The following is a 13,309-nucleotide window of genomic DNA, read 5'->3' as shown; positions in this document are numbered from 1 at the left end:
GAACTGTTTAAAAGAAGGTTCCCAGAAAGATCTTTCGTCCATCGCACAGTTTCATTGAACGTGTATGGGCAGTTTGAGCAACTGTGACCGCCAATATGGACTAAATATGTACGGCCGTGTCTGCAGACAGAACGTTCACCAGAGGACTGTGTATTCAACTGCTGTTCCATCATCAACAAACTGCTGTCTAATCTGTATGGTCACCTTTAGTTACAGACTGATGAAATGATAGGTGTCATTTTTGTTGACAAACTTTCCCTGAAGACACTTTTCTATGTGGTTAAACTTGTTGGGAGGCTCAATGAGATCTTTTATATGTTTTAATCACAAAAATCGCTTTACACTCACTGTAGAATAACAAATATAATGAAAAACTATAAAAATATGTTGCAAACTAATTTGTTATATAGAATTGAGTAAGATTTAAAATGCACCTAACCTTTCAACATACCCTACATTAATCAATGGCACGGTGTCTGTTCTGACCATTATATGACATGTATCTGGCAATTTTTTGCAGTTTTCCTCTGTGCATGGTGAATGTCTAGTTTGCAGTTCTCCCAGAGATGGTGGGTGGAAACCAGCTCCCATCCACTGCACACCAAAAGTTGAGGAGAATCTGCATCCTAACCTTCTCTTACTCACTCAGAAGCAGACTCAAGACATTACAGAGAAGTACTGACCTGCATGGTTGTAAATTTAGCACTTTTGCTGAGATATAAACTTCTTATGTAGCTGTGCATCCTCTTTAGTGTTTCGACTTACTAATGCTCCTGCTCACTGCTCCCCCTCACCACTCCATAAACTTTTATTGACATGTGTAATATGATACTTCAGCAGAGCTTGTCCACCTCAAGACTGATTTAAAGCATTTTTTAAACAGTAAAGCAATTATCGAGGAGGGGAGGTAAAGAGCTGATATCATGAGAAGTAAATATTCCTATATTTAGTTCTCCCTATTCCTATATACCAATATTTTCCTAGGATAAGACATATTACATAGTTTGTTATAGTTGCTTATACTAAAGATTTGTGTATAGTTGTGTGAAAAGTTAGTGACCATTTAAGCTTGACTCTTTTCCTATTAAATACATGTAAATATAAAAGTCATCTGAAACAATAGGAATTAAGTTGATTAATAGCCCCTGCCTTCTAAGGTTCTAGTTGGTACAACTGATTTCACAGTGGGAATGGTAAACCTTTGAAATAAAGAAACACATTTACAGGTAGAATTTCATCTAATGATTGCATTTATTAGTAATGATATATTGAGAAATAGGGGTCATGCACTAAATATCTGGTCATAGCAAATAAGAAGTGACCTAATACTTGAAAACATAGAAAGGCTGCAATTGTCTCATTGAACACTTATATTTGCTGTTAAATGTGAGAAATGAAGATCACACATTGTGTTCTGCAGTAAGCGCATCCTTAAGGGGTTTTCCAATATTTGGATACTGATGTCCTATCCTCAGGATAGTTAATCAATATCATATCAGCAGGCGTTCAATACCCTGCACGCTGTTTCAGCCAGCCGCTACCACCAGAAACTACACTGTGTGTGGAAGGCACTGTACACAGTATAGTTTCTGGCGCCAGCATACTGCAGCTCAGTAATCTGACACCACCGCTAAACAGTGTACGGAGCCTTCTGCTGCTAGCTCCATCCACTGTATAGTTTTCTACACCGCCGTCTGCCGCAGCTGATTGCTGGTGGTGTGGGAGGTCGGACACCCACTAATCTGATATGGATGATGACCGTAGCTCCCTGAGATAAACTAAAAGAATTGGGCATGTTAAAATCTAATTGCTTGATCTGGAAGGCCTCCATACATATTTGGCTGGATAATTCGACTGGCCTTTAATGCAGTGGCGTACATAGAGAAGTAAGGGCCCCATAGCAAGGATCAAACCAGGCCCCCCACACAGGACACAAGGGTTTCTGCCTAACCCCTTTTCAATGACCCTTGGGCCATTTCTCCACTGCCTCATTTGCTAAAAGTCGTTCCTTTAGACGGTAGAGTCCTGACCACATTTTCCCCTCCAGTAGAAGAGGAGATAATCCCAACTAAGACTGGGCCCCCTCTTGCCCTGGGCCCCATAGCAGTCGCATGGTCTGCCGCTATGGTAGTTATGCCCCTGCTCTAATGTTTACTGCCAGTTTTAGGAAATAGCTACAGGTGCAGATTTTACACAATGGATTTTCATGAGGAAAATCTGTATTTTACAGTGCTACAAAGTGAGATTTTCAAACATCTCACCGACATGCTTGGGAGAGCGTCCACAATGAATACACTCATAACTTGACATGCGGTGCAGATTTTAAATCCACAGTATGTCAATTTCTGTTGCAGACTACACTCTCTGCTCAAATCTACAGCAAGCTCATATAACTCATGCAGACTGTGCAGCAGGTTCCTTGTGAATTTTACACTAAAAATACATCCACTCTAGACGTCCCCTTAGGGTGACTGGGTAGATAAAACAGGCAATCAGTAATGTGCATATAATTGCTGGCACTTATAGCAGTGATGGAGGACACGGCACATAGATGTACAGTATAATTAGTTATTTACAGTGTAGAAAGAGGTCATTTACATGGATACTGCGCTTGTCATTAAACAGAATACAAGAGCTGCTTCCTCCATAATCTTTCTTTTGTTTTCAGCTGCTGATTTTGGTTAACATTTTATTAATAGCTTGTTTAACGTGAGTGGTTGAGCTTCTTCTTCTGGTCTTTCCTTGAATCATTTTCCGCCTTCTTATTTCACGACAAAGCTCATAAAACACCTCTGTGATATTCCCCTCCCCAGTGCAGGCTGAGCACTCATAGAAAGCACACGCCAGTTCTGTTGCTAGTTTCTCACCTTCTTCTGTGCTAACTTGACGAGAGTGACCAAGATCTGCTTTATTTCCCACTAGAATAAATGTGACATTTTTTGGTTTCTTTACTTCATCTAACAGATTCTTAAAAGTCATGACGTCTTCAAAGCTTCCTCTGTCAGTTATGTCATATACAATTATAAAACCTTCTGCCCAGCGGATATGTCCTTCTCTCTGCAATGGGTCTTCCTGAACAAAGAAAGTGAAGAAAAATAAATTATTATAATAAAAGATGGTAATAAATCTACACTGAGAATAGTGTTAGCAAGAAATTCTTAAAATGGTTGTCTTATCTTACCATTTCCATGGTGAGATGGGACTAAGCGCTCGCCCTATGTGGCCGGGCTTACGGAAACAGCTGAACGAGCCGGCACTCTGCTGTTTCCGTAACTCCCATTGTAGTGAATGCAGTGGCGCACCTACAGGGGGGATCCAGCGGGTCTGGACTCCCCCTAGAACAACCAGCCCCAATTTATTTATTTTTTATCCTTCAGGGCCGCACCGCCGATCACCACAAGCGGCACGGCCCTGTTAGTAATTGCGGGCATTTTTTTTTTTACACACTATGGGGGGCACGATAGGGGAGAACAGCACTATGGGGCATCTGGTGGCACTATAGCGGCATTATTTGCGGAGCACCATGGGGGAGAGGAGCACTATGGGTGCTCTAAAGGTTTTTTTTTTACACGTTATGGGGGAGGCACTTTAGGGGAGAATGGCACTAGGGGGCATCTGGTGGCGCTATAGGGGCATTATTTAGGAGGCACCATGGGGGAGAGGAGCACTTAGGGGGCTCTAAAGGGGCTTTTTTTGACACATTATGGGGGGCACTATATGAAAGAACGGCACTATGGGGCATCTGGTGGCACTATAGGGGAAGTGGGGGCTCTAAAGGGGCCTTTATTCTTATTGGCACATTATGGGGGCATTATGGCATCTGGTGGCACTAAGGGGGCATTTTTTTACTGGCCCATTATGGTAGGCACTATAGGGGAGAGCGGCACTATGGGGGAGAGGAGCACTATATGGTGGCACTTAGAAGGGGCATTTTTGGGGGACACTATGGGGAAGGGGGAGAGGAGCACTATGAGGGCATTTACTGGGGCACTATATAGGGGTATTTTATACTGGCATACATTATGGAGACATTAGCTCAACAGCGGGCACTAAGTGGGGGTATTTCATGTACTGTCATATTGTAGGGAGAATTATTAGTACTAGGAGGTATTATGCGGAGCTTTGCTAATACTGGGGGGCTATGAGGAACATTATTACGATTATGGGCACTATAGGGGCATTATTACTACTAAGTGTGCTCTGGCAGAGAATTATTTCTATTTTCGGGAGCCCTGTTACTTTGGGGGGCACCCTGGCACAGTATCAGCTTAGCACAATAATTTTTGGGGGACATTATCTTTATACTATTAGTGTCTGGGCGCAGTTATTTTTTTACAGCACTGTGTGCCAATAATTGTTGAAGGGGGCATTATCTGTGTGGTAGCAGTATTTCCAGGGGGACTGTTTCTGCAGTATAGTATTGGGGGCACAGCGGGCACAGTATTGGGGCACTATCTGTGTGGTAGTAGTATTTCCAGGGGGACTGTTTCAGCAGTATAGTATTGGGGGCATAGCGGGCACAGTATTGGGGGTGGCAGGAAAGGGTGTTCAGAAGATGTGAAGATGATGGAAATGTGGGAAACTAATGTCTGTTTGTTAATCTCTGCAGAGACGGGAGATGGCTGAAAAATCATCATGGCGGTCTGGTCTGAATGGAGAAGATGAGGAAAAAGAACGTCTACAACAAAGGTGACATCACTGGATGTAAGAGGTATGTGGCGCTATGTAGGAGAGGAGATGCTCCGACTCCTTCCCCGGCCATTTGCAGAAGGAGGATTCAGAGCTGGGTGAGGACGGTCAAGGGGGGCAGCAGGCTACGGGCGGGGGGAAGATGGTGGGGGGAACCACAGGCCTTGAGCAGGATCTGGGGAGGGAGGAGAGCGGAGGAGCTTCCTGGCTGTAGCCGGCTGTCTATTGTATGATGTGAAGCAGGCAGTGCAGCCAGGACAGACCCCCCCCCTCTCTCCATATGATGTGTAGAGACAGGCCGCAACTATAGAATGTCAGCTGTACAGTGTTTGTTGGGAGTAGCCTATTATATGTAGGAGGGGCTTTTAATAATGGGCGGGGCCCAAAAAATGTGCGCATTGTTATTTTCCTACAGAGCTTTTAGAATCGCCAAGTAAAAGAATCAGCGCAACACGCTACACCCTGCAGTTTTAAATATAAAGGGGGCTTTGAAAAATTTAATTAGCACAGCGCACTGCACATGCCACATTTTTTTGCCTTTCGGTCCCCCCCCTAGGCAAAATTCCTGGGTGCTCCCCTGAGTGAATGGGATCTACACAAACAGCAAAGCAGAATAATCTACTCTGCTTCTGTAACTCTCACCTACAGGTGGTACCTAGTCTCATCTCGATGTGAAGACAGCAAGATGGGACAATCCCTTTCATGTCTTATTATCAAGAAATGGAAAGATGATTTATTTTATTTTTATTTAAGCACAAGAAGAACTGATGTTCATGTTTAGGTCAAACTCTAGGCAAAAAGGCTTACCTAACCTCCTTTCCTCATTTCTGTCATAATTGTACTTTTTAATTGCAAAGTCTACAGATCTACATCATGTCATGCATGTTGGTCTAGTTTCCTGCTTTCCTTCATAAGAGGGATAACAATTCTTTATCCTTCTCAAATCCTTTAGTCCAAGAGAGAACACAGTGAGACTTTTTGTGGGAAGAGATCCTCTAATGCTACATTGTAGCTTGCACATTGCTCTGTCATAGTTACCAACACCCTTTTGGTAAATTGTAGTCCTGTCCCCAGGAAAGTCCCAAACCTGCCTGGGAACAGATCATTCTGAGCAGTGCTTACATAAGCCCTGTCAATTTTTGGCTCTGGGGCAGCTCCAATTTGCCAGGATTGTCTCTGACAATTAGGGACAGTTCCTGCAAATTGGGGACTGTTGGCAACTGTGCATTATGTGGCTCAACATGTGCAGATAATCAAGTTTACACTCCTCATTCCATCATGAAAAAAAGCCTGTATTTGCTGAAGATTATGTTGTTTAATGTGCAAAAATGTTAGTAGGGTTAGCAACCCTAACTTATCTTAACCCATAAAGGGGTTGTCCTAGCTGGACATTTATGGCATATCAATAGCATATGCCACAAATGTCTGAAAGGTGCAGGTCCTATCTCAAGAACGAGGCCTCACTGTGAATGGAGAGCAAGCCATGCAGGGCTATTTTCAGAAGTCCCATAGCAGTGAATGGAGGCGTTAACACGCAGCCCCAAACCCTGGGGATGTTTTTAAAGACCTAGCTACACCAGCAAATATTTACCCTATATTTCTGTTGATCACCAATGTAAACATATATGGTAAACTAATAGCAAGTAGACTACATAACATTCTACCCATCTTGGCTTACCGATACCAAGTGGGATTTGTATGTAGCAGACAACCTCTTGCTGGTACTCGCAGAATTATTAATCCTGTTCAATGCACAGAATTCCTCAGAACGCTTTCTCTGCTCCTCACTTTGGATGCATTTGATAGGTTTTGTCAGTGTTCATTAGGAATATCTTTAAGGGGGTTTAAGCTAGGGGGGCTGAAGTGGTTAAAGTATCTAAAAGAGACACTAAAAAAGTACAAGATATCATGTAAATAAGTGCCCCATAGAGCAATGTGTCCATTCAGACAGGGGATTTGGAGACCCCTGTGTGACGCCCTGTTCTTCAGACCAGTGGAGGTTCCAGCCCGCCAACCCATGGAGGTCATTCATTTTATCACCCATCATGTGGATAGGTGATAAATGTTGTTTATGGGTCAATCCCTTTAGGCACTGAGCTATCTCCGGCAGCCACACAGAAGTGAATAAAGCAGTGGTCACACAGCACACTACCACTCCATTCACATAAGGAATAGTGTTGAGCGGCATGTCCCATATTCGAATTCGTGAAATTTCGCGAATATTCGAAAGAATATTCGTAACATATTTGCGAATATTCAAACTCGTTATTATTTCGCATATGCGATAATTCGAATTTTCGCATCGCATAATACATATTATGCGATACATTTAACACTCTAACCCGACAAGCGTCACTTCACTGTGTTGTTAGAATATACCATCGGATCTAAGTTTTCCGTACATTCGTGAAAACTCAGTTCCAATGGTATATTTTAACTAACTAGGGTTAATAGCATTTTTCAAAAATTCGCCTATTAGCTGGCTGTTAGATAATTCGCCTATTCGCTATATTCGTTTATTCGCTACATAACCACCTAAAATAATAAGTGATGAGATTGTTCGCGCCGATATTCGCATGTGCGCTACTAAAATCGCCTTACGAAGATTCGCTCCTCAATCACTTTCTAGGCAATGTAAGATCTGAGCTTTTGGACTTTTGGGAATCAATCGAGTTACAGTGGGGGGTGATGACAGTAGTTGACAGAGTACAGATCAATGTAATCTGTAAGGTGGAAACTAAAATAAAAAATATGAATATTCGTAAATCGAATTTTACGAAGTTCTAAGTATTCGCGAATATGGTGCTATACTATATGAATGCACAGGCCTTTGCCTCTCTGTTCTGGGGACAAGTGTAGGTATTCGCATGTGCGCTAATATAATCGCCTTACGAAGATTCGCAACTCAATTCAATCACTAATGTATGAATGCAAAGCCCTTTGCCTCTGTTCTGGGACAAGTGCCGATATTCGCCTGTGCGCTAATAAAATCGCCTTACAAAGATTCGCGCCTCAATCACTTTCTAAGCAATGTGAGTAAGATCTGAGCTTTTGGACCTTTGGGAAACAATCAATTATATGTGTACTGTAATTTTGTGAAAAAATTAGCTTTTCGAATATTCGCGCTCAACACTAATAAGGAACTCGGAACCTTATTGTGATTAGTGTTGGGCCGAATATTCTAACTGCGAATATTAATCGTGAATATCGCCACTTTGAGAATTTGCGAATATTTTGAATATAGTGATATATATTCATAATTTAGAACATTCTAGATTATTTTTCCATCAGTAACCTCCCTTCTTGCTTGTGGGCCAATGAGAAGGCTGCAATGTCTTTGTCTGAGCTTAGCAACATCCCTAGCAACCAATAGGAAAGCAGCCTACCCCTTACTATATAAGAACCTCCCCAGCAGCCATTTTCTGTAGTTTTCTGGAGTTCTGAGAGAGACAGCAGTGTCATTACTGTGCTCTGTGCTTTACTGTTTAATTACATTAGATAGTCAGTTAGTTAGTTAGTTAGTTAGTTAGCTTATATATATATATATATATATATATATATAATACAGATAGTTAGTGGGAGATAGTCAGTGTAGGTTAGATAGTGATATAGTGTAGCTGTTGCAGTGTAGTGTGATAGGTTCTGCTGTCCATACATACATGCAGACCTGCTAAAATGTGAAGTATTGCGCCAAAATATTTGCATCATTAGTGCCGATTAGCACAATTGCGTATATATTGGAGCACTCTATCTGCATATAAAGCTATTGTAATGTTCTGCCCTGCCAACCATTTTCTCCAGTCTGCCAACTTCTAGCAGCTTGGAAAATGTAGCAAAAGTGACCCACGCCTGTATTGCGCGCGCATTACACGAATATTACATTGCTGATTTTTTTCGCAATCAAGAAAATAATCTTGAATTCTCAAATGTATTACGAATATAGCGTTCATACCTATCCTGTGGGCCAACCTCTTTAAAGTAATGCTGGTTAATCTCCAGAAATTGATGAGAGACACACTTTAGTCAACAGTTTCTAAGTTATCTTGGTCTCCCACATAGGTAACAGATGGTGATGACTACTTATTGCTGCCATGACAATGATCTTATAGACTGTTGTCAGGATTTTTATGTATTTCATTAAAAGTCATGTGTTTCATTATAATAAAGGGTTATCTTTTATTATATTATATTGCTCACTCGTGGTTTATTATTCCTGTTTTATTGATTGTTAGTCCTCATGATTAAGATTAGGATCTACAAGATCTAGACTCAAAACACAAACCCCATAAAATCTTAATCTAAAGTCCACATCAAACCTTCAGCCAAAATAAATACAGTGTGCGGTGTACTACAGCTTTGATGAGGGTACCCTTTGTGAGGGTACGTTTGCATATGCAGCAGCAGATGCGGCTGGCTGGCCTCTGCCGATTTTCACCAAATGTGGCATTGCCAGATTTTACAGTTCACCGCCGGATCCCCATTACCTCTAATGGGGTCCAGCGGTGATCCAGCCGCTTTCTGGGTTTCAGATGGACAAAAAGCATGCAAAGGATCGGGCACGCCGCAGATGCGGAAATACCCTGAGTAGATGTACATCAAATCCTATGAATATATTCACCAGTAGCCTTCAGACATAGACTGTGCAGAAATAAATCATTTACCATTTATAACATGAGCACAAATACCTCAGCAGGCAACTTAGCTTCCATTATACACCGGTGGTAAAACAGTATGAACAATTTCTTTTAAAAAGCCCTTTGATTTTCCCCAAGGACACCTGTTCCTGATGTGCTCAATAGAAACTCTTGATTCCTGCGTGGGAGCAGAAGGGATAAAGCTACTAATAGGATGCAGCACATTCATTCCTGCTACAGAGGACACACGCGCAATACATCTCCAGTACTGATTTTTTATGTAAATCTCAAAGCTAAAAAAACATAATGTGAACTAATCCTCCACAGCAAGAATAATCTTACGTTCTGTTTGCTTGAGCCGACCAGGATTAATGTATAGTGGTGGAGACAAGGGTCATAATGTTGGCTGTGTTGTGTGGTGCTGACATTATTATTTCATTTTGTCTTTTTTTTAAGCTGGTGTTTATTTTTCTGGCATTGGGGTGGTGTTTTGTGCAGCTTTTTTAGGCAAAAAAAACACCAGCTACAGAAGCCTTCGGGAGTTATTAAACACAGGATAAATAGGTGTTTGTTTTTGTAGCATCATGAATACTTTACAATAAAAAAAAAAAACACACAAGGAATACAAAAAAGCAACCAATCATATTTCACTTTACATTTTCCAAAGGAGCTCTAAAAAATGAAAGATTGTCTGATGTCTGAATGGTTGCTATGGACAACTAAGACAGTTTTCCTTTACACCAGTTTTGATAAATATCCACTATATGGGCAAAAATGTATTAAAACACCTAAACATCAGGTCCTTTTTAAGGCTCTTTTTATGTTAAAACCCCACAACATGAAGCACACTTACAGGGGAGAATTCATCATCCCTACAGCAGTTTTTTAAGTGCAACTGTGCCTAAATCTGGGTCAAAGTGGCTGTCCTCTCCACTTTGTAAAGGGGGCGTAGTGTGGCAGGACCATCCACTCTGGCATATTTATCATTATTTATGTATAAAATCTCAATTTCAGTTTAGACACACAGACTGCTGGATGATGCATTTAATTTATATTTACAGGATAAATTCCCCCCACAGTGTTTTAATTTCCTATGTACTTACCTTGGTGGAGGAAACTCAATTAATGTTGAGGTTAGGATTTTTACTATGACATACTAAATACTGTACTAAGATGGAATGAGTTTCAAAAGGCCTTATTCTTGTTCTGACAATTATAATATTTTAGCAACGTTAGAATACCTGGCCATGGGATCTGCATGTGGATTGCCTAAAACTATCAGCAATTAGGGGGAGTCCACATGCAGATCCCACATGTGGGCACCCTTAAATTCAATATATGATTAAAAGTAAACCGATCGTCCCTCCTAATTATTGAGTTAAGGTGTTTCAACCACACACATTACAAAGAGGTACAAAAAACTAGCACACGGCTATTCAATCTTCACTGAGAAACACTTCTAGTAGTATGAGTGCCATACTAAAGATCTCAGTTATTTTAAAAGTGGCACTATCATAGGATTCTTATATATCCTGTTGACCACATTCCCATGTTGTGATTCACAAAAACAACCCCCTCTAATTTCAGTCTATTAAAACTTAAAAGGGTTGTCTGGCCCAGACCTGTGCTCCTGTCATGAAGTATCTTAACATCAAAAAGGAAGACTCACCTGTCCATGTTCCCACCACTGCTCCATTCCCAGCTGCTTGCCGGTCTCCACAGTGCTGCAATGTAATGTTCAAGCCACTGTGACCAGTGAGGCCTGTGATTGTTTGCAGCAGTCACAGGACCCAGCCACTTCCTGGTCCTGCAGGAACTGGAAGCAGCCAGGAACTGAGCACTGGCGGGACTGCAGAGAATTGAGTCTTCCTTTTTTTATTTCAAGGTCACAGGTCCAGACCAAAGTGGTAGTTGGCTCCAAGATCAGACAATATCTTTGAAGCATACCTGAATTTTCAAAAATGATTTGCATAATGGCTGTGCTTCTTTGTACAATCATAACTGTGGAGAAGCAGTTATGTTTGGGCTTCCCTAAATTCTCTTTCAGCCTTATTATTGCCTGTTTCAACTACACAGCTAGATTCATTTCTCTCACAAGCAGGGAGTGTCTCCCTTCTGCAAGTACTCTATGCAGTGACCTCACTTCCCATTATGTTTGTTTTCTTCTAGGGAGCTTAGAAAGCTGATAAGGAAGGATAAATCACACTCACAGAAAAGCAGGAGGCTCCTGTGATTTTCAGAAGGAGTGTAGAAGAAGTTGTTTTATCACGCTCACGATCTCAACTAGCTCTAATACGTCCCCATTTCCTCTAAAACATCCTCCGAGTTTCTGTTACCAGGGATGGATCTTGCCTGACAACAAGCAGTGGACTTCAACTTAGATGGAAATAAGACTTCTAGTAAACATGACTTTACAGGCTTTTTTTTTTTCAGGTGGATGCAGGCAAAAATTTTTTTAAATGAAGTGACTTAGAAATTTGCACTTGTTACGCCATTCTCTATTAAATGAAATGAAACTCTGTGAAAGTACACTAACTCTTTAATCTTTATTACATGAGCCGAGTGCTCCCATGATCATCCCTACTTTTCTCACATCAGTGATGTTCGGGATGCAATGATTTCAAAAATTGATCTTTACTGTCAACAGCTATTCTAAACTGAATATGCCTGCCCTCATCGGACCGCAAATGTTGCTGAGCTTCAAGTCTGGCAAGTACCAGCATGGAAACTGGCTGGGAACTCCTGGCTTCATTACCTGTCAATTTTGGCACAAGTCAGTGACATTTCTGATCTGCTAAATCTTCCCCGGTAACCTGTAATGGCTATTATTGTGGAGTTACAGTGTCTAGGAGTAACAAAAGCTGGGCCATAAAAACTGACAGAAAATGGCCATGGAGTATTGAAGTGTGTAGTCCCTAAAAAATTGCCTTTCATCTGTTGCATCACTTACTACAAACTGCCTCTGGTAGGGACATCACCATAAGGACTCATGCACATGACCGTTGTGTGTTTTGCGGTCCGCAAATTGCAGATCCGCAAAACACGGATGGCGTCCGTGTGCGTTTTGCCATTTGCGGAACAGCACGGACAGCCATTGATATAACTGCCTATTCTTGTCCGCAAAATGGACCACGAAACGGAGCAACGGATGCGGACAGCACATGGAGTGCTGTCCGCATCTTTTGCGGCCCCATTGAAGTGAATGGGTTCGCATCCAAGCCGCAAATACTGCGGCTCGGATGCGGACCAAAACAACGGTCGTGTGAATGAGGCCAAAGTAGTATGGACAGGGAGCTTCATGAAATAGATTTCCATGGCCAAGCAGCTGCACACAAGCCTAGAATTACCATGCACAATGGTGTAGGTGTGTAGTGGTGTAACGCACACCACCACTGGACTACAACCTACGTAGGTTCAGTGGCCCTGAAACTATTACCACAAAAATGTAAAATTCGGTAGAGAAGGGATTATGGAATAGGGTGGTGTTTCAGGACTTGGCCCCTTATTTCCAGTCAAGTGTGATGCTAGTACAACAACATACAAATACATTTTACATAACTCTAAGGCTCTTTCCTGTTCCAGGATGACTTCGCCCAGTGAACAAAGTGAACTCTATAATGACAAAGTGTGACAAGTTCGATGTAGAGGAACAATAGTGGCTGGACAGAGCCCAAACTTCATCCCCATCATATACCTGTGGGATCAGCTAGAACACAAACTGTGTTCAGTGCCTGGCCTAAAAAATGTTGCACAATTTCCCACCTCCAAATTGTGTGGACAGAGAAGAGTCTGCGTTTTTCACGAAATGCAGAACTGATGGTTGAAAAAAAACGCTCCTGGACACAGACCCATTGAAATGAATGGGTCAGGATTCAGTGCGGGTGCAATGCGTTCATGTCATGCATTGCACCCGCACGGAAAACTTGCTTGTGTGAAAGGGGCCTAAGGGTCTTCTTACACAGCACAGTTGCTGATTACTGCTAGTT

The 13,309-nt window shown here is 41.8% G+C and overlaps 1 protein-coding gene across 4 annotated transcripts in view; it reads right to left on the bottom strand.

Moving 5' to 3' along the window:
* Window positions 1–2,020: 2,020 nt before the first annotated feature.
* Window positions 2,021–13,309, bottom strand: part of RERG (RAS like estrogen regulated growth inhibitor) — a 44,959-nt gene continuing 33,670 nt past the window's right edge. For all 4 annotated transcript variants that reach the window (XM_044278044.1, XM_044278041.1, XM_044278042.1 and 1 more), the window contains exon 5: window positions 2,021–3,072. In XM_044278044.1, coding sequence (XP_044133979.1) covers window positions 2,665–3,072 — 408 coding nt within the window. In that variant the 3' untranslated portion in view covers window positions 2,021–2,664. The remainder of the gene's footprint in view (window positions 3,073–13,309) is intronic.

The sequence above is a fragment of the Bufo gargarizans genome, chromosome 2 (genome assembly GCF_014858855.1).
Source record: "Bufo gargarizans isolate SCDJY-AF-19 chromosome 2, ASM1485885v1, whole genome shotgun sequence".
In the NCBI taxonomy this organism is placed as follows: Eukaryota; Metazoa; Chordata; class Amphibia; order Anura; family Bufonidae; genus Bufo; species Bufo gargarizans.
Note: the sequence above shows the minus strand (reverse complement) of the source record. Positions and strands in the feature narration are given on the sequence as shown.